At 43.7% G+C, this 19,150-nt stretch overlaps 1 protein-coding gene across 6 annotated transcripts in view; it reads left to right on the top strand.

Moving 5' to 3' along the window:
- The window catches only part of LOC139169313 (rho GTPase-activating protein 8-like), a 104,376-nt gene that overhangs the window by 69,069 nt on the left and 16,157 nt on the right, over window positions 1-19,150 (top strand). For all 6 annotated transcript variants that reach the window (XM_070755283.1, XM_070755285.1, XM_070755284.1 and 3 more), the window contains 6 exons: window positions 1,000-1,087; window positions 3,272-3,403; window positions 4,915-5,001; window positions 11,441-11,539; window positions 13,219-13,329; window positions 13,872-13,945. In XM_070755283.1, the coding sequence (XP_070611384.1) occupies window positions 1,000-1,087; window positions 3,272-3,403; window positions 4,915-5,001; window positions 11,441-11,539; window positions 13,219-13,329; window positions 13,872-13,945 (591 nt within the window). The remainder of the gene's footprint in view (window positions 1-999; window positions 1,088-3,271; window positions 3,404-4,914; window positions 5,002-11,440; window positions 11,540-13,218; window positions 13,330-13,871; window positions 13,946-19,150) is intronic.

The following is a 19,150-nucleotide window of genomic DNA, read 5'->3' as shown; positions in this document are numbered from 1 at the left end:
CCCACGGACCATCACCGAATTAATCAGATTTTATTAATTGATTGATTGATTGATTGTATTTATATGCAATGAGTCCGAAACGGACTCATAGCAGCTAACAAGTGGGATAAATACAACAATACTAAAATACAATCCAAATCAACAATAAAATCAGTAATATAATAAAACAATAAAACAATATCATAAAAAGAACCATACACACACAGCAGTCAATCTAATTCCTGGCCTGCCGAAAAAGCCAGGTCTTAACATCTTTCCGCCTGCTACCGCACAAATCCCAACAACCGATAAGGTCCCACAGAGTTGGCCTTCTCCGGGTCCTGTCGACTAAACAATGTCGTTTGAAGGGCCCCAGGGGAAGAGCCTTCTCTGTGGCGGCCCGGCCCTCTGGAACCAACTCCCCCCGGAGATTGGAACTGCCCCCACCCTCCCTGTCTTTCGTAAACTACTCAAGACTCATTTATACCGCCAGGCATGGGGGAGTTGAGATAGCTCTTCCCCCTAGGCCATTACAAGTTATGCATGGTATGTTTGTGTGTATGTTTGGTTTTATAATAGGGGTTTTTAGTTGTTTTTATTATTGGATTGTACATGTTGTGTTTATTATAGTTGTTAGCCGCCCCGAGTCTGCGGAGAGGGGCGGCATACAAATCCAATAAATTATTATTATTATTATTAATTATTATTATTATTTCCAGAAGACTGGTAGGGAGGAGATTGATTCCAAAGGGTTGGAGCCACCACAGAGAAAGCTCTTCCCCAAGGTCCTGCCAATCGACATCGCTTGGCAGATGGGACCTGGAGAAGCCGACTCTGTGGGCCCTTACTGGCCGCTGTGAGATATGACGATCCCTGACGTCACTAGCCGGTTGCTACCGGTTCGGGCAGTCTGGTCCGAAATGGGAGGGACTAAACACTCACCTTTCAACCAGCCCTCCTGAGTAGAAAACCTGAACTTCTGACCACAATATCACCTGGATACCTTTATTGACTCTGCAGGTGACGACTCTTTGGGAAGAAAAGTGATCACCTTCAGTTCATGCCGCCTGCCTCCTTCTCACCAGATCAACCACCGCCAGTTATTGGAGTAGGTCTATTTTTATTCTTTGCATTCTAGTTCCCTCTACTGTTTTTCAGCTGCACAACTCTCTTTCGTTTTTATCTATGAGTCAATATCAGCTTCTTGTCCACCAAAAATAACAGTAACATAAGAATTTATTTATTTATTGTATTTACTAATTGTATTTATATGCTGCTTTAAAAAAAATAATAATAGATTTTTTACAATATAAACATACGCACAACATAAAACAAGTGCTTTGTGAATTGTGCCCACCACCAGACAAACATTCATACCCCACCACTCCAAACGAACTCTGAGCTATTATGAATGTACAGAACAGATCCCGTCTGCTTTATCGTCTGCCAATTTTTATATTTTAAAAAATAATGGTAATTTTTTTTTTTCATTTTTGTTTCTAGATAGTTTTCTCTATTGGATGGAATTTTGCACATTGTACCTGAATTGTTGCGTTGATGTCAGTTCCCACAAATGCCATTTTTAATGAATTTTCATGTTTCATTCAACCTCATCTACTGTGATAGGAAAAACATACCCAGAGCACAGAAGGGAAAAATTTTAAAAAAAATTAAAACATTTCTACCAGTTCTGCGTACCTGACAGTACCCATGGGAGCCCATCACTGACCTGTACATACTGGTTTTGTGGAGAGAGTAGTCTAGAACAGGGGTGTCAAACGTAAGAGCCACAGGCTGGATCTGGCCTGTTTGGAGCAAGTAGCAATGAAAAAAAGCCTGCAGAGACTTAGGGCTGGAAAAAAAACTCCGAACAGAGTAGCAGTGAAAAAGCCTGCAAGCAGGTAAGAGCTGGAAAGATCGTTAGCACCTTGTGGGTTGGGGAAAAAGCTTCGAGAAAGCTACATTCGGAGTATAAGATGCACTCAAATTTTCAACCTCTTCTAGGGAGGATAAGAGCGTGTTTTATACTCTGGAAAATACAGTAATCCAAATTGTTGTAGGAGAAATTGTAAGAATTTGAGGGGTATTTCAATATCTGCAAGAAGGGAGTTGGACATGGTAGTGTCATAATCAAAGGCCCATCCCTTTGAAACACAAAGACCTAAAAGGAATTGAGAGTTTCCGTCAAAATACCACAATATCATCTTGCAGGTTTTGGCACATCCCTATCTCATTCCACGCGGGGTTCTCTGAATTGAGGGTTCTTATGGTTTTTTAAATTTATTTATTTATTCATTCATTCATTCATTTGTCCAATACACAAATACATAGGAAGAAAATAGACATGAAGTAATACAGTATATGTAAGGTTAAAAGTGAAAATAGAGGAGAAGATATATGAAAGGAAGAAAATATATATGATATATGAGATAAATGAAAGACAATTGGACAGGGGACGAAAGGCACACTAGTGCACTTATGTACGCCCCTTACTGGCCTCTTAGGAACCTGGAGAGGTCAATCATGGATAGTCTAAGGGAGAAATGTTGGGGGTTAGGGGTTGACACTACTGAGTCCGGTAATGTTCTCAAGAATGCCCTTAGCTCTCTCCTCTGGCTAAGAAGATGTCCATAGCATTTGTCATGTACTGAAATTTTTACCTGTACGGGTGTGTAAAAATGGTAAATATTCAGGATATTGATCAAGTATAATAATAATTTATTAGATTTGTATGCTGCCCCCTCTCGAAGACTCGGTGGCTCACAACAATAATAATAACAATGTTACAATGGAAACAAATCTAATATTAAAAGACATCTAAAAAAACCCATCATTTTAAAACCATGCAACACATGCATACCATACATAAATATAAAAGCCTGGGGGAGGTGTCTCAATTCCCCCATGCCTGGCGATACAGGTCGGTCTTAAGTAATTTGCGAAAGACAAGGAGGGTGGGGGCAGTTCTAATCTCTGGGGGGAGTTGATTCCAGAGGGCCGGGGCCGCCACAGAGAAGGCTCTTCCCCTGGAGCCCGCCAAATGACATTGTTTAGTCGATGGGACCTGGAGAAGGCCAACTCTGTGGGACCTTATCGGCCGCTGGGATTAGTGCGGTAGCAGGCGGTTCCGGAGGTAATCTGGTCCAATGCCATGTAGGGCTTTAAGTATGTTCTTTGCCTTTATTGGATAAATTGTATTTTATTGGATAAATTGTATTTTCCCTTTATAAACCCAGAGTGCATTTATTAATGCTATACGTTGTTTTCTCTTTTTCCAAAATCCTCTCTCTAGATATTTAAAGTACACGCTGGAACAGTATGTGGAAAGCGACTACACGCTTGTCTACTTTCACTATGGATTGAACAGTCAAAACAAGCCAAGTTTGAGCTGGTTGCAAAGTGCCTACAAAGAATTTGACCGGAAGTACGTTTTTTGGGGGGTTGTTTTGCAAATGGGGTAACTTACCTGTAAAAGCACCAAACTGAAATACTGTACTTTAATTTTTACTGACTATTGAACTTTATCCTTGCTGCCCTCCAAGTTGCTTAGGCCTGACTCTTGAAATCACCTCAACACCCTTGTGAATGGAGGAGATCGGGGTGGCTTCTGTTGAGCTCTCTGGCAGAATCCTCCCGAAAAGTCAGATATAAATTTCAGATACACACATGTTTGAAAATTCAAAACAATGTTCTTTATAACGAAAATTCACTTAAACCAAGCCCTTTTTTTGTATAGCAAAGAGCACTCGTCTCCAAACAAACTGGCAATTGGTACAAGTCCCTTATCAGTTCTGAGATACTTAGCTTGCAGCTGGGAGGCAATTCACAGTCCTTCGTTTTTCACAAAGTGAAACACACTTTGCTCTGGTTTAGTTTCAAAGCGGGGAAAAATCAGCACACCAAGGTCGAAGTCAGCAAAGCAGTCACGAAACACAACGATCAGATAATCCTCCACAATGGCCAAACCCACAGGCTGCTCTTTACAGCAGCCTCACTAATGACCACAGCCACACCCAACCACAGGTGGCCTCATTTTCTTTGATAATAATCTCTCAGTTGTTGCTGCCTGTGCATCGCTCTCCGCATGCGTGGCTGTATCATTAACTCTTGTTCTGAATCCAAGGAGGAGACAGATAATTGATCTCCTTTTGAGCTGGAGAGGGGCGGCATACAAATCCAATAATAATAATAATAATAATAATAATAATAATAATAATAATAATAATATATTGTATCTTCAAGTTGCTAAAGATGGAGAAACAATTGTTTGTTGTTATTAACTGAACTCGCAATGCAGACTTGTCATTGGTTTATAAGGACATATTTTAGGGACATTTGTGTGTGCGTGGGGGAGTTTAATATCTGCAAGATGGCAGGCATATCACATTGCTGGATGTTTTGCAGATTTTGAGTCTCCTTTTAGAAGCGAGAATGCTTGGAGGTCAATTTATCTCTGCCAAGTGAGTTAGTTTTCATCATCCTGATTCATTTTTATTTCCAGCTCTCTTTAGGAATTCAAAGCACAAATATATCTGAAACATAAACATTAAGTCAAATGGTGTGTGTGTGTGAGAGAGAGAGAGAGATTTAGCTGCATTTATAAAGATATATTTGTGTTCTTCCTTTATTTCTTCTTCTCCATTTCAGGCACTTTGCTCATATCATTTGGAGAGATTTATTTTTCATTATTCGCACCGAACAATTTAGGCGGTAGTTTGTAACGCAATCGCTGTATAATTTTCACCTACTTGAATTCCATCTGAAACTGACCGTTCCCTCTTTTTTATTTCGCATTCAATCCCCTTTAAATTAGATGTGCTTGGAAGGCAAGGGCATAATATCCCAGTAATGAAAACTTTTGCTTTCATTCGCTCGCAGCTGCTTCGCTCCGCAGCGTTTGGGAGCCCTCTAACCATTTAATTTTCTTTTCTGCAGATACAAGAAAAATCTGAAAGCGCTCTACATTGTACATCCCACCAACTTCATCAGGATAATTTGGAACGTTTTCAAACCTCTGATAAGGTATAGTCTGGATTCTTTGAAGCAGAAGGAAAGCTAAATTCTTTCTCTTCTGCCATTCTTTGGGGGATGTCCAGAAACACCTGCATGATAGAAAACAAAGATTGAAATAGTTGCTAAGAGTCAATAATCTTCTAACTGAGATGTAGTTTTCCTTCCAAATTTCCAACTAAAAAATTTCCAACTAAACTCTGTTTAGACTGGGCGGGTGGGGGGTTCCTGTTTGGATGGCGTGACCTTTGATAGATCATACTAATTTCAGTTGGCCTTTACTTCCTGGCAACCGAGTTGTCGAAGCGTGGAACTCATTACCTGACTCAGTAGTGTCAACCCCTAACCCCAAACATTTTTCCCTTAGACTATCCACGATTGACCTCTCCAGGTTCCTTAGAGGTCAGTAAGGGGCGTGCATAAGTGCACCAGTGTGCCTTCCGTCCCCTGTCCAATTGTCTCTCCTTATCTCATTTATCTTTTCTTCCTTTCATATATGTTCACCTATACTTTTATATCTTTTCTTCTATTCTTTTTCTTTACTTATATTATTACATATCTTTCTCTTCAATGTGTATTATGTATTGGACAAAATAAATAAAAAAATAAATAAAAAAAATACATACATACATACATACATACATACATACATACATACATACATACATACTTACTAATGAGATTATCCCCAGAAACCATTTGAACAACAGCAATGCCAGTTCTGGGGTTGGTTTTTTTTCAGGCTATTAGGTTCTGTAGTGGCTACTGGGATTCACCTGAAAAAAAGTGTTGTAATTATGGAGGAAAATAATTTCAGGTGTTTCCTGCAACAAGTTGAGCAAGCAAATGGGTTTACTGTGTTGCCACTATGTTATTCCCGTTCTTCTGTGGCTTTGTGGTTTGAAATGAAGTGTCAGCCCTCAAAAATTCCCTTGGCCTGTTGCCCCACTGTTCTGCTTTGGGCCTATCGGACAGTGTTCTGTCTGGGTTCCCCCAGACGTCAACACCAACTAAAAAGAGTAGCCATACACGCTGGTAAAAAGCAAAGTCATTTTATATCTTTGAAAACAAACACAGATAACAAAAACTGTTCTTACAAACTGGAATGCTATGAAGCTTCACAGAAGAGTCACGAAGGCCAGACAATACAACAGGCTTCTTGCTGGCACACACACCACTGTAGATAATAAAACCCACGCCTCCCCCAAGTTTTCAGCCGTCGAGGCCACAAGCCAGAATCAGAGACGCCAAGGATCGGAGCAAGGTCACAGGACTCCCAAAAGATAACTCTCCACAATACAGGAAGGGCGGGCCTGCCTTTTCAACCTTTCTGAGGAGAACCACACCCAAACCCAGCTGTTGCCTATTAGGGATGGAAGTACCTGGCTAATTGTCCCCTTCGTTGTGCTGCCCTTCTCTGCCTCATATCTATGATGGCTTGTGCGTTCTCATCTAATAACTCCAGGCTACTCGCTGGGGAGAGCTCTCCCCCGGGGGGTCTCAGGCTGTTCTCCCTCCTCCTCATTCTGACATTCCTCTTCCCCGTCTGCCTGGTCCTCCTCCTGTTCCTCGTCCTCCCCCTCTGAGCATGGAGCCTGCAGAGTTCCAGACGTTCCCTGAGGAACCTCAGACTGAATCACAACAGACAGGAACAAAGAAGCCCCCACAAGCAAAGGATTCAATTCAAACACTTTTTTATAGTTAATGATGCTTTGTACAGACAGGAGCATATTTTTCAGTTCGTGTTGGCAAAATCCCCGCTCAAACTGGCCAAGAGATAACAAACAGCGGGCAGAGAGCTAATTAACACATTCTTTCTTGAGATAAGGTCCATAAATCACCCACATACCCTCGCAGATCTCCCGGTTTCTTTTCTTTCTCATTCATCGGCACCTCTGCATGACTCTTAAAGGAACCACAGCAGTTTCTCAGCATGGCAGTTCTGGAACTCCTGAGTCCTCCACCATGATGAACGTTGGTGCTTGCTGATTTTTGGCCTTCCAGAGGGTGGAGGAAGGCCATTTTCATCCTCCCCAGATTTCAGGAAAGCTCCCGGAGCCTGTGGATGGTGAAAAATGGATCCAACGGGCCAACAGAAGTTCATTTTTGAACTTCCGGTAGGCCTGTTGGATCCATTTTGAACAGGCCTACCAGAAGTTCAAAAATGAACTTCTGGTAGGCCCGTTGGATCCATTTTTCGTCCTCAAGGTTCAGGAAGCTTTCCTGAATCCTGTAGAGGTCTAAAAAGAGCCCAATGGGCCCACCGAAAGTCTTGAGGCTTCAGTGAGGCCTGTGCACATCTGGGGGGTAGCACGAGCGGGATTGTGCAGACATGCGCGGGGATGAGGGCATTGCATTATGGGCGTGGGTATGCACATGCACCCTTTTGGCCGAGCAAAAAAAGAAAAAAGGTTGGCCATCACTACTCATTTTTTAAACTACCCTGTGAACTAGGGGAGAAATTCATTTTCCCCCCTAACGCTTCTGTGGGTGTGGCTTGGTGGGTGTGGCAGGGTTAATGCAAAATCTCCATTCCCACCCCGATCTGGGGCCAGCCACAGGTGGTGTTTGCCGATTGTCTGAACCACTCAGAACCTGCTGAATTTTACCCCTGCTGTGAACCTAGTCCAGTGATGGTGAACCTATAGCATGGCTTTATCTACTGGCATGTGAGCTGTTGCCCTAACTCAGCTCCAACGTGCTAGCCAGCTGAATTTTGGCTCACACAGAGGCTCTGGGAGGGTGTTTTTCGCTTCCTGAGAGCCTCCGGGAGGGGTGGATGGTGGGAGGGCGTTATTACCCTCCTCTGGCTCCAGGGAAGCCTTTGGAGCGCGGGGAGGATGAAACACGAGCCTACTGGGCCCACCAAAAGTTGCGAAATGGGCCGTTTCTGGCCTCCAGAGGGCCTTCAGGGTTGTGGAAGCTATTTTCTCCCTTCCCAGCCATTGAACTATGGGTGTGGGCACTTGCCCATGCATAATAGCACACATGCATGCTCTTTCGTCACCCAAGGAAAAACAGGTTCGCCATCCCTGATCTAGTCGAACTAGTCCATCCTTACCTGGATACGTGCGTGAAATTTCTGTTTGATTAATGTTTGATAGAACCTAAAAACACCTCCAAGATGAATAATGAATTACCTGCATTATTTGTCTGATTGGACAGTCATTTGTCTGGGACGTTTGGGTCACTTGATTGTGCAAAGGGTTGAACTTGAAGACTTTGAACGTCCATTCCAACTCTATTATTCTGATTAATGACACAGCACATTTGTTTGTTTGTTTGTTTGTTTGTTTGTTTATTTTACTTCTATGCCACCCTTCTCGAAGCAATATGTATGAAGAAATCTAATTATTGTTTAAAAAGGAATTACAGTGGTACCTCCACCTAAGAATGCCTCTACTTACAAACATTTCTAGATAACAACCAGGTGTTCAAGATTTTTTTTGCCTCTTCTCAAGAACCATTTTGTACTTACAAACCCAAGCCTCCGAAACTGTAACCGGAAAAGGCAGGGAGACGCCTCTGTGGGGCCTCTCTAGGAATCTCCTGGGAGGAAACAGGGTCGGAAAAGGTGGGGAGAAGCCTCTGTGGGGCCTCTCTAAGAGTCTCCTGGGAGGAAACAGGGCCGAAAAAGGTGGGGAGAAGTCTCTGTGGGGCAGGAAACTGGGCGAGAAAAGGCAGGGAGACGCCTCTGTGGGGCCTCTCTAGGAATCTCCTTGGAGGAAACAGGGTCAGAAAAGGTGGGGAGAAGCCTCTGTGGGGCAGGAAACAGGGCCAGAAAAGGTGGGGAGAAGCCTCCGTGGGGCCTCTCTAAGAGTCTCCTGGGAGGAAACAGGGCCGAAAAAGGTGGGGAGAAGCCTCCGTGGGGCAGGAAACTGGGCGAGAAAAGGCAGGGAGAAGCGTCCGTGGGGCTTCTCTAGGAATCTCCTGGGAGGAAACAGGGCCTCCACCCTCCCTGTGGTTTCCCCAATCACACACATTATTTGCTTTTACATTGATTCCTATGGGAAAAATTGCTTCTTCTTACAAACTTTTCTACTTAAGAAACTGGTCACGGAATGAATTAAATTCGAAAGTAGAGGTACCACTGTATTAATAAAATCATAAAAAGTCTCCATATGCAATCATTCCCATTCATTCAATTCAATCATTCACAACATCGGCTGGAGACAATCTCACCACTCACGGGCCCCCATGCCTGCCGGCAGAGGTGGGTCTTCAGAGCTTTATGAAAGACCAGGAGAGAGGGGGCGGTACGTATCTCCGGGGGGAGTTCGTTTCAGAGGGCCGGGGCCACCACAGAGAAGGCTCTTCGCCTAGGCCCCGCCAGATGACATTGTCTAGCTCACGCGACCTGGAGAAGGCCAACTCTGTGGGACCTAACCAACCACTAGGATACATCAGGCAGAAGACGGTCTGCCTCATAGATGATAGATAGATAGATAGATAGATAGATAGATAGATAGATAGATAGATAGATAGATAGATAGATAGATTAGATAGATAGATAGATAGATAGATAGATAGATGATAGATAGATAGATAGATAGATAGATAGATAGATAGATAGATAGATAGATAGATTATATAGGTAGATAGATAGATAGATAGATAGATAGATAGATAGATAGATAGATAGATAGATAGATAGATAGATAGATAGATAGATAGATAGATTATATAGGTAGATAGATAGATAGATAGATAGATAGATAGATAGATAGATAGATAGATAGATAGATAGATAGATAGATAGATAGATTATATAGGTAGATAGATAGATAGATAGATAGACAGACAGACAGACAGACAGACAGACAGACAGACAGACAGACAGATAGATAGATAGATAGATAGATAGATAGATTATATAGGTAGATAGATAGATAGATAGATAGATAGATAGATAGATAGATAGATAGATAGATAGATAGATAGATAGATAGATAGATTATATAGGTAGATAGATAGATAGATAGATAGATAGATAGATAGATAGATAGATAGATAGATAGATAGATAGATAGATAGATTATAGATAGATAGATAGATAGATAGAATCTAGAATTGTCTAGAAATATAAATTGGAAATCTTACTTAGGATTAAATACACTGAAAAGCAAGAATATGAATTCTACAAAAGTGCTTCTTTCTAGCATAGACCTTCTCTTTGGGTCTATTAATTCCCTCCCGTGAAAGAAAGGATTGTATTTATTTCATGCTGCCTTCCAGTAGAGGGAGCTTGAATATACAAATTTTCCTCTCTACTCTGAGTAATTATGAAAGGTTTTTCTTCTTCGTAAGCTTTTTGCAGAATAACTTTCCAGAAAAATCAACAATGTTTTAAAAAATCCATTTTAATTCAGGTTTATGGCTTTTCTGATGTGCCTCGTATTATAGGTCAATTTTTTTTAAAAAATGATTTAAAAGGCTACTTTGACTAGTTAAATTAATGAAATTGTTTTGAAAATGGGCATGTTGACTTGAAAGTAGAAAATAGAAGCTTTCTTTGCACATTCCTGACCAAATATTTGGGCATATCTAGTTATTCCCTCAATATTATTTCTGAAACTCATAATAGCACTTTTTAAGAAGGAAAGAATATAGGATATATAGTGTTGTGGTTCAGCCTGAGGCTGCTCAGGGACCGGCTGTGTCTCTGCTGGCTCCATGCCCGGAAGAGGATGACAGCGAAGAGGAGGGGGCTGAACAGTCGGACGGGGGAGAGGAAAATCAGGAATGGGACGAAGGAGAACAGTATGAGAGCCCCGGGGGGGGGGGGGGGGCTCTCCCCAGCCAGTAGTTTGGAGTCATTAGGTGATGATGCACAAGCCGTCATTGACATGCGACAGAGACAGTCAGATCAAAGAAAGGAGCAATTAAAGAAGTATTATCAGCACTGAATTAGGAACAGCTGGGGTTGGGTGTGGTCCTCCTTAGCAGGGTTTAAAAGGCAGGCAAGCCCTTGAAGCCATGTGGAGTGTTATCAGTTTGGAGTGGCGTTATCCTGTCTTGTTTCTCGGCGTCTCTGTTCCTGGCTTGTGGCCCAGCAGCTTTGGAAGACCCGTGGGAGGTGTAGGTCTGCTATCTACAGCCTCGGCTTGGCAGCAAGAATTCTGTATTGCTGCATGGACTTTTGCCTTCGTGGATATATCTGAACATACAGCATTTTCCTGTTTGTAAGGACATTTTCTGTTACCTGTGTTTTTCTTGAATTTTATAAAACTGCCTTTGCCTTTTACCAGTGTGTCTGGCTTCTCTTTTTGGGTTGGTATTGGCTTCTGGAGTGACCCAGACAGAACATATAGAATATAGAATTCTTTATTGATGCACAAGGAATTTGTGCATCAAGAATCATGGGGTGGTACAACCATTAATGATTATAGGGGGTCAAATAAGAAATGAGGAAACAATTCATATTAATAAAAAAAATCTTCTGTGTTTTCAGTCACAAGTTTGGGAAAAAGGTGTTCTACATGAATTACCTAAGTGACCTGCGAGACCACCTGAAATACGAACACTTGAATATCCCCGAAGAAGTGGTTCGGTACGTCCTTTTCCTTCTTACTTTTAACATTGACAGATATTTTTATTTCTCGCAGACACACGCACAGCTTTTGATGCAACTGATTTAGATTATCCTGCACTTTATAGAGCTAAGCACTTTGTATCGTAACCAAAGAAACCTCCGGAAGCTGGGAATGACGAAAAACAGCCTAACGACCCAAACGTTTCCAAATTTTGGAAACAAACGTCCGATTGGCCTGTTTTTCACCATCTCCAGGCTTTAGGGGGCTTTCCTGGAGCCCAAGGAGACTGAAAGCGGCTGAAAAGAAGGACGGAAACCAGCTAACCAGTGCATGGATGTGTGCTGGAGCTGACATGGGGCAATGCCTCACGAGCCCACAGATATGTTTCCATGTGGCACCTATGGCACACGCACCATAGGTTCACCATCACTGACGTATGGTATTCTAAAGCAATGCTTCTCAACTTTAAGCTTTAAGCTCTGCCTCCTCCTCTCCTCTGGCTGTCTCCTCCTCCTCCTCCTTCTCTTCCTCTCTACCAACTCTTCCGCCTCCTCCTCTTCTTCCTCCCTGCCTTTTCTTCTCCTCTTTCTCCTTCTCCTACACTCCTCTCTGTCGACTCCTCCATTTCTTCCTTTCTGCCTCCTCCTCCTCTTTCTCCTCTTCTCCTCCTCTCTATCTCCTCCATCTCCTCTTCCTCTCTGCCGCCTCCTCCTCCTCTTCTTCCTCTCTGCCTCTTCCTTTCCTCCTCCTCTTTTCTGTCTCTTCCTTCTCTTCATCTCCCCCTCCGCCTCTCTATCTCTTCCTCCTCTCTGCCTCTTTCTCTTCTCTGTCGCTTTCTCTCTGCCTTCTCTTCTTCTCCTCTATTCCTCCTCCTCCTCTCCTGTCTCCTCTTCCTCCCCTCTTTCTCTCTGCTTCCTCCCTCTCTATCTCCTTCTCCTCTCTGCCTCCTCCATCTCCTCTCTGCCTTCTCCTCTCTGCCTTCTCCTTTCCCCCTCCTCTCCTCTCTGCCTCCTCTTCTCCTCCTCCTCTCCTGTCTGCTCCTCTTCTCTTTCTGTCTGCCTCCTCCCTTTCTACCTCCTCCTCCTCCTCTCTGCCTCCTCCTCTCCTCCTTCTCTTCCTCTTCTTTCTCTCTGCCTCTTCCTTTCCTCCTCCTCCTTTCTGTCTCTTCCTTCTCTTCCTCTCTGACTCCTCCTCTTCCTCTCTATCTCCACCTCCTCTCTGCCTCCTCCTCTCCTTGTTCTCTTCCTCTCTGACTCCTCCTCTCTACCGTCTCCTCCTCCTCCTCTGCCTCTCTGCCTCCTCCTCTCTACCACCTTCTCCTCTCCTCCTCCTCCTCCTCCTCCTCTTTCTCTCCTCCTCCTCGCCTCTCTGCCTCCTCCTCTCTACCGCCTCCTCCTCTCCTCCTCCTCCTCCTCCTCTTTCTCTCCTCCTCCTCCTCGCCTCTCTGCCTCCTCTCTACCGCCTCCTCCTCTCCTCCTCCTCCTCCTCCTCCTCCTCCTCTTTCTCTCCTCCTCCTCCTCTGCCTCTCTACCGCCTCCTCCTCTCCTCCTCCTCCTCCTCCTCCTCCTATTTCTCTCCGCCTCCTCCTCTTCCTCCATTCACCGTTTTCTCCTCCCACCAATGAGTTTGGTTTGAGTGATGTAAGTGAACCAAACATTTTCTCTCTTGAATACCGAGATTACATTCCCCCCACCAGGCACGATGAAAAACTTCAGATGAAACAGAAGAGCAGATCCCTTCCTCCAGCAAAACTCCCTCCGCCGAGGCCTCCTCTCCCAACGCAGCAGTTTGGAGTCAGCCTTCAGTAGTAAGACCCCTGTGCTTTATCTGACCATGTCACTGAATGGGATCCTGCCCCTTTCAAAGGTTAACTGGGCCTGCGTGATGGCGTCTCAGGCATGCGACGTGTCTTGCTGCCGGGACCATCAGCTCCACATCTGGGCTTGTAAAGGAATTCCAGAGTCACCTTGGGGATAAAGTCAGAATGAACAAACCGTTATGGGGCTGTTAAATAATTCCATAAAAACCCAGCACATGCATAGAAGCAAAATGGCGCCCTCTACAGGATCGCAGAGAGAGCAGGTTTGAGGGCGTGGCAGGCCTAGGCCGCTGCCGGTTTTAGTGACCCAGGCCACCAAGTTACTACAAGTTCTATAGAACCGGTCCAAACTGGGAGGAATCCATCTTTGAGGCACAGCATTGCTTCCCACCCCCTCTTTTTTTGAGACTCTTCTATATTCCTTCTTTTTTTTATGAAAGGCAAGTTAACAGATTAGAAGCAAGATCATTTTTCAATGCTGGATATTTTTCTTCAGGTCATGTTTCAACTTGTTTTCTTTTCTCCAACAGCCTCCGTGCTAAAAACAAAGGCGATCTAATCCCACCCGTAATGAACCACACAGTGGCTTACTTGAAGAAAAGAGGTAAGGATTCACTTGCGTTTTAAAGCAAAGGATTGCCAAGGTCAAGCTAGCTAAAATGTAAAAACCATCCCCTTATATAGAGCGCTGGTGAGACCACATTTGGAGTACTGTGTTCAGTTCTGGAGACCTCACCTACAAAAAGATATTGACAAAATTGAACGGGTCCAAAGACGGGCTACAAGAATGGTGGAAGGTCTTAAGCATAAAACGTATCAGGAAAGACTTAATGAACTCAATCTGTATAGTCTGGAGGACAGAAGGAAAAGGGGGGACATGATCGAAACATTTAAATATATTAAAGGGTTAAATAAGGTTCAGCAGGGAAGTGTTTTTAATAGGAAAGTGAACACAAGAACAAGGGGACACAATCTGAAGTTAGTTGGGGGAAAGATCAAAAGCAACATGAGAAAATATTATTTTACTGAAAGAGTAGTAGATCCTTGGAACAAAATTCCAACAGACGTGGTTGGTAAATCCACAGTAACTGAATTTAAACATGCCTGGGATAAACATATATCCATTGTAAGATAAAATACAGGAAATAGTATAAGGGCAGACTAGATGGACCATGAGGTCTTTTTCTGCCGTCAGTCTTCTATGTTTCTATGTTTGTATTTAAGAATATAAGAATCTATGAAGAGCCCTGCTGAATCAGGCCAAAGCCTATCGAGTCCAGGATTCTGTGTCACACAGTGGCCCACCAATTGTCCATGGGGATCTTGAGCAGAAAGAGAAGGCAAGACCCTCCCTTTCCCTTGACCCCCAACAAGTGGTACTCAAGGGAACCCTGCCTGCCTCAACCAACATAGAGGCGGCACTTGGACATCCGTTTCAATAACCACCGATACACTTGGCATCCATGAATCTGTCTAATCCTGCCTTGAAGTTATCCAGGCTGACAGCTATCTCGACCTCTTCTGGAAGTAAATTCCATAAACCAACGACCCTCTGGGTGAAGAAATATTTCCCTTGATTTGTCCTCACTTTCTTACCTATGAGCTTTAGGGAGGGCCCCCTCGTCCTATGAGCTTTAGGGAGGGACCCGTCGTCCTAGTATTGTGTGATTGAGAAAAGAATGTTTCTCTATCCACCTTTTCTATCCCATGCATGATTTTATTATTTCGTAAACTACTCAAGACTCATTTATACCGCCAGGCATGGGGGAGTTGAGATATTCCTTCCCCCTAGAAGTTATGTATGGTATGTTTGTTGTGTGTATGTTTGGTTTTATAATAGGAGTTTTTAGTTGTTTTTATTATTGGATTGTACATGTTGTGTTTATTATTGTTGTTAGCCGCCCCGAGTTTGCGGAGAGGGGCCGCATACAAATCCAATAAATTATTATTATTATTATTCACTTCGATCAAGTCACCCCTTAAACGCCGTCTTTCAAGGCTGAAGAGACCAAGGCGTTGCAACCTGGTTTCATAAGGGAGGTGCTCCATTTCCTTGATCATTCTTCTTGCCATTTTTTGCACCTTTATCAGTTCCATTATTTCACAAGCGTTCGTTATTTTTTGAAATGATACAACAAAATGCAATATTGCAATCAGCAAAAAAGGAAAAACATTTGAATGGGATATTACTTTAAAAATTTACTGACCAAGAAAAGGAACCTCTTCAATCAAACTTTTATTGAAAGATAGACGCAAAGAAGCCATTAAAAAATGAATAAAACGTAGGGCCTGATATTTCTGCAATACATTACAAGAGTTTTCAAGAAATTCTGAAGAGAGTAATGAAAAAGATTCAGATATGTGAAGACTATAATGAAAAAAAGTGTTTAATTTCCTTGATTTATAAAGAAAGAAAAATTCAACTCGTCCTGAAGCATACAAGCTTACCTCATTATTGAATGCAGATTATAAACTCTTCCCACGCAGCAATTCTTGCTAAGAGGATAAATGAGTTTTTAACAGACGCAATACAATAGAATTTGACCAGGTGATAGAATTCTTTATTGGCTGGGTGTGATTGCACACACAAGGAATTTGTCTTTGGTGCATATGCTCTCAGTGTACATAAAAGAAAAATATATTATTTTATTATTATTATTATTATTTATTGGATTTGTATGCCGCCCCTCTCCATAGACATTTGTCAAAATATGATACATATTTTTCCCGAAGAGAGATATAAGAAATAATATTGAGCATGTTGTTAAGATAAACCCAAATGGCCAAAAATTATTCATGATTTTGTTTGATCAGGAAAATCTTGACCTTGGAAAAGCCATTTTTTCCCCAAACCCCCCCCTCCAAATGGACCCTAACCTTTAAGCCTAACTTTCTAACGTGGAGACGCTGGTATTTCTAAAGAACAGAAAGCTGGAATGATTAAGAACAGTCTGATAATCATGTATTACACTGAAGAGAACAAGGAAGCACTATCTTCAAGGAGAATAAAAGAATAAAAGAGAATAAAAGTACCCTTCGATCCTGGAAGCTTACTAAAACCTGGCTTTGCCTGTTGGCACAGGAGCCTGAGTGGGGCGCTTAACACCGGTGGTGATTGACAGCATAAGAAGACCTCATTCCCTGCCATCCGTCACTGGTTCTTGGTTGTTGTTTTGCATAATTTCAGATTATCTCAGGGACCGCCTTCTGCTGCACAAATCCCAGCGACCAGTTAGGTCCCACAGAGTGGGCCTTCTCCGGGTCCCGTCAACTAAACAATGTTGTTTGGCGGGACCCAGGGGAAGAGCCTTCTCTGTGGCGGCCCTGGCTCTTTGGAACCAACTCCCCCCAGAGATTAGAATTGCCCCCACCCTCCTCGCCTTTCGTAAGCTCCTTAAAACCCACCTCTGCCATCAGGCATGGGGGACCTGAGATACTCTTTCCCCCTAGGCCTTTACAATTTACGCATGGTATGTCTGTATGTATGTTTGGTTTTTATAATAAGGTTTTTTTTAGTTATTTTAGTATTGGATTGGATTGTTACATGTTGTTTTTATCATTGTTGTTAGCCGCCCCGAGTCTACGGAGAGGGGCGGCATACAAATCCAATCAATCAATCAATCAATAAAATAAATACTTTTAAAGTTTTTAATTTGCAAAGCTTAAATATTTTAATTGCTTTTCTATCTGGCTTTTTATGATCTGTAAGTCACTGAGAGTGTAGGCCACATGGTCCAATTAGGTATTCAGGTGTGGTTGTGGAAAGATTTGGTAAACACTGGATAAAATGGGTGTCAAACTGGATTCCTTCAAGGGCCAGATCAGCACTGTAATTTTCCTCTGCTGGCTGGGTGAAGTGAGGGAGATAGGACGGATGCCTCTTGTAGCACCCTGCTGGCCAAAATGGGGCATGAGACCTTCACACAGCTCCTTGTGTCCCATTTTTGGCCCGCGCAGCCTCCTGCAACAGCCTGCCAGCCAAAACAGGTATGTGAGGCCTCACGTGGCCCCCAGTTCCTTGTTTTTGGCCCAGAAGGACTTCTGCAGCATCCTGCTGGTCAAAACGGGATGTGAGGGGGTCACGTGATGCCCCATATGCCCCATTTTGGCTGCCAGAGGCACCATGGACCGGTCCTTTACTATTTCCAGGCCGGTCCCATGGACCAGATTTAAGTATTATTATTATTATTATTATTATTATTATTATTATTATTATTATTTATTAGATTTGTATGCCGCCCCTCTTCAAAGACTCGGGGCGGCTAACAACAATATAAAAAGACAATGTAAACAAATCTAATATTAAAAACAATCTAAAAAGCCCCAATTTAAAAAAAAACCACTCATAAATACAAGCATACCATGTATAAATTCTATAAGCCTTGGGGGAAGAGAATTTTCAATTCCCCCATGCCTGACGACAGAGGTGGGTTTTAAGGAGCTTGCGAAAGGCAAGGAGGGTGGGGGCAACTCTGATATCTGGGGGGAGCTGGTTCCAGAGGGTCGGGGCCGCCACAGAGAAGGCTCTTCTCCTGGGTCCCGCCAAATGACATTGCTTAGTCGACGGGACCCGGAGAAGGCCAACTCTGTGGGACCTAACCTTGAGTTTGATACCCCTGGGTTAAAATGTCCATGAGACCATTTCTTGTTACCATCTGGAATACACATTCCAATTTCTCCCTCCCTTTCCCTGGTCTGTTGACAAGCTGTGAAGCCGTGAGAAATTAAAGCAGTCTGAATATAGTTCGAAGCTTGACAGTGTCATTGTAACTTCAAGTCACTTTAAAAAGTCATTGTAAGTTGAGGACTATCTGTTCTGTGATGATCGTGCTCAGAAAGAAAGGTATACATGTGCTTTATCGCTGATAGATTATTCCAGTCGCGACTGCTAAAATGAGCAGCTCCTTTTGCCAAAATGATAGAAATGCAATGAAAAAATCTAAACAACATGGAGAATTCATTATAGCCTGGAACACATTTCGAAAGACAGAATATAATTTCAAGAGGCTGTTTTCGCCCTCCCCAGGCATTGAATTATGGGTGTGTGCATATGCACGATAGTGCGCGCGCACGCACTTTCGGCACCCAAGGAAAAAAAGGTTCGCCATCACCGGTTTATGGTATTGTATGGAACTCTGTGAGAATATTATTGGTTAGCTGCTGTATGTATAGAACTGTATACAGTGATCCCCCGTTTATTGCGTCCCCAACCATTGCGAACAGGGTACTTCGCGATTTTTCAACCCGGAAGTCAAAATACCATCTACGCATGCGTGCGTTTTTTCTATGGGCACGCATGCGTAGATGGCAACCGGGAGATCAGCTGCTGGGTGGCTTTCCTGGGTCTTCCCCCTCTTGCTGGCGTCAGCGAGGAGTTTCCCCACCGCCCACGCAAACTCCTCGCTGCCGCCCGCCCACGCCGTTCATTCTCGCCGCTTTCGAGCTGAGTCCTGAAGCGAATTCGCTCCCGGACTCAGCTCGAAAGCGCCGAGAGACAGCGCCAAGGAACGGCCTGTCCACGCTGTCTCTCGGCGCTTTCGAGCTGAGTCCGGGAGCGAATTCGCTCCCGGACTCAGCTCGAAAGCGCCGAGAGACAGCGCCAAGGAACGGGCCTGTCCACGCTGTCTCTCGGCGCTTTCGAGCTGAGTCCGGGAGCGAATTCGCTCCCGGACTCAGCTCGAAAGCGCCGAGAGACAGCGCCAAGGAACGGGCCTGTCCACGCTGTCTCTCGGCGCTTTCGAGCTGAGTCCGGGAGCGAATTCGCTCCCGGACTCAGCTCGAAAGCGCCGAGAGACAGCGCCAAGGAACG

The sequence above is a fragment of the Erythrolamprus reginae genome, chromosome 6 (assembly GCF_031021105.1).
Source record: "Erythrolamprus reginae isolate rEryReg1 chromosome 6, rEryReg1.hap1, whole genome shotgun sequence".
In the NCBI taxonomy this organism is placed as follows: domain Eukaryota; kingdom Metazoa; phylum Chordata; class Lepidosauria; order Squamata; family Dipsadidae; genus Erythrolamprus; species Erythrolamprus reginae.
Note: the sequence above shows the minus strand (reverse complement) of the source record. Positions and strands in the feature narration are given on the sequence as shown.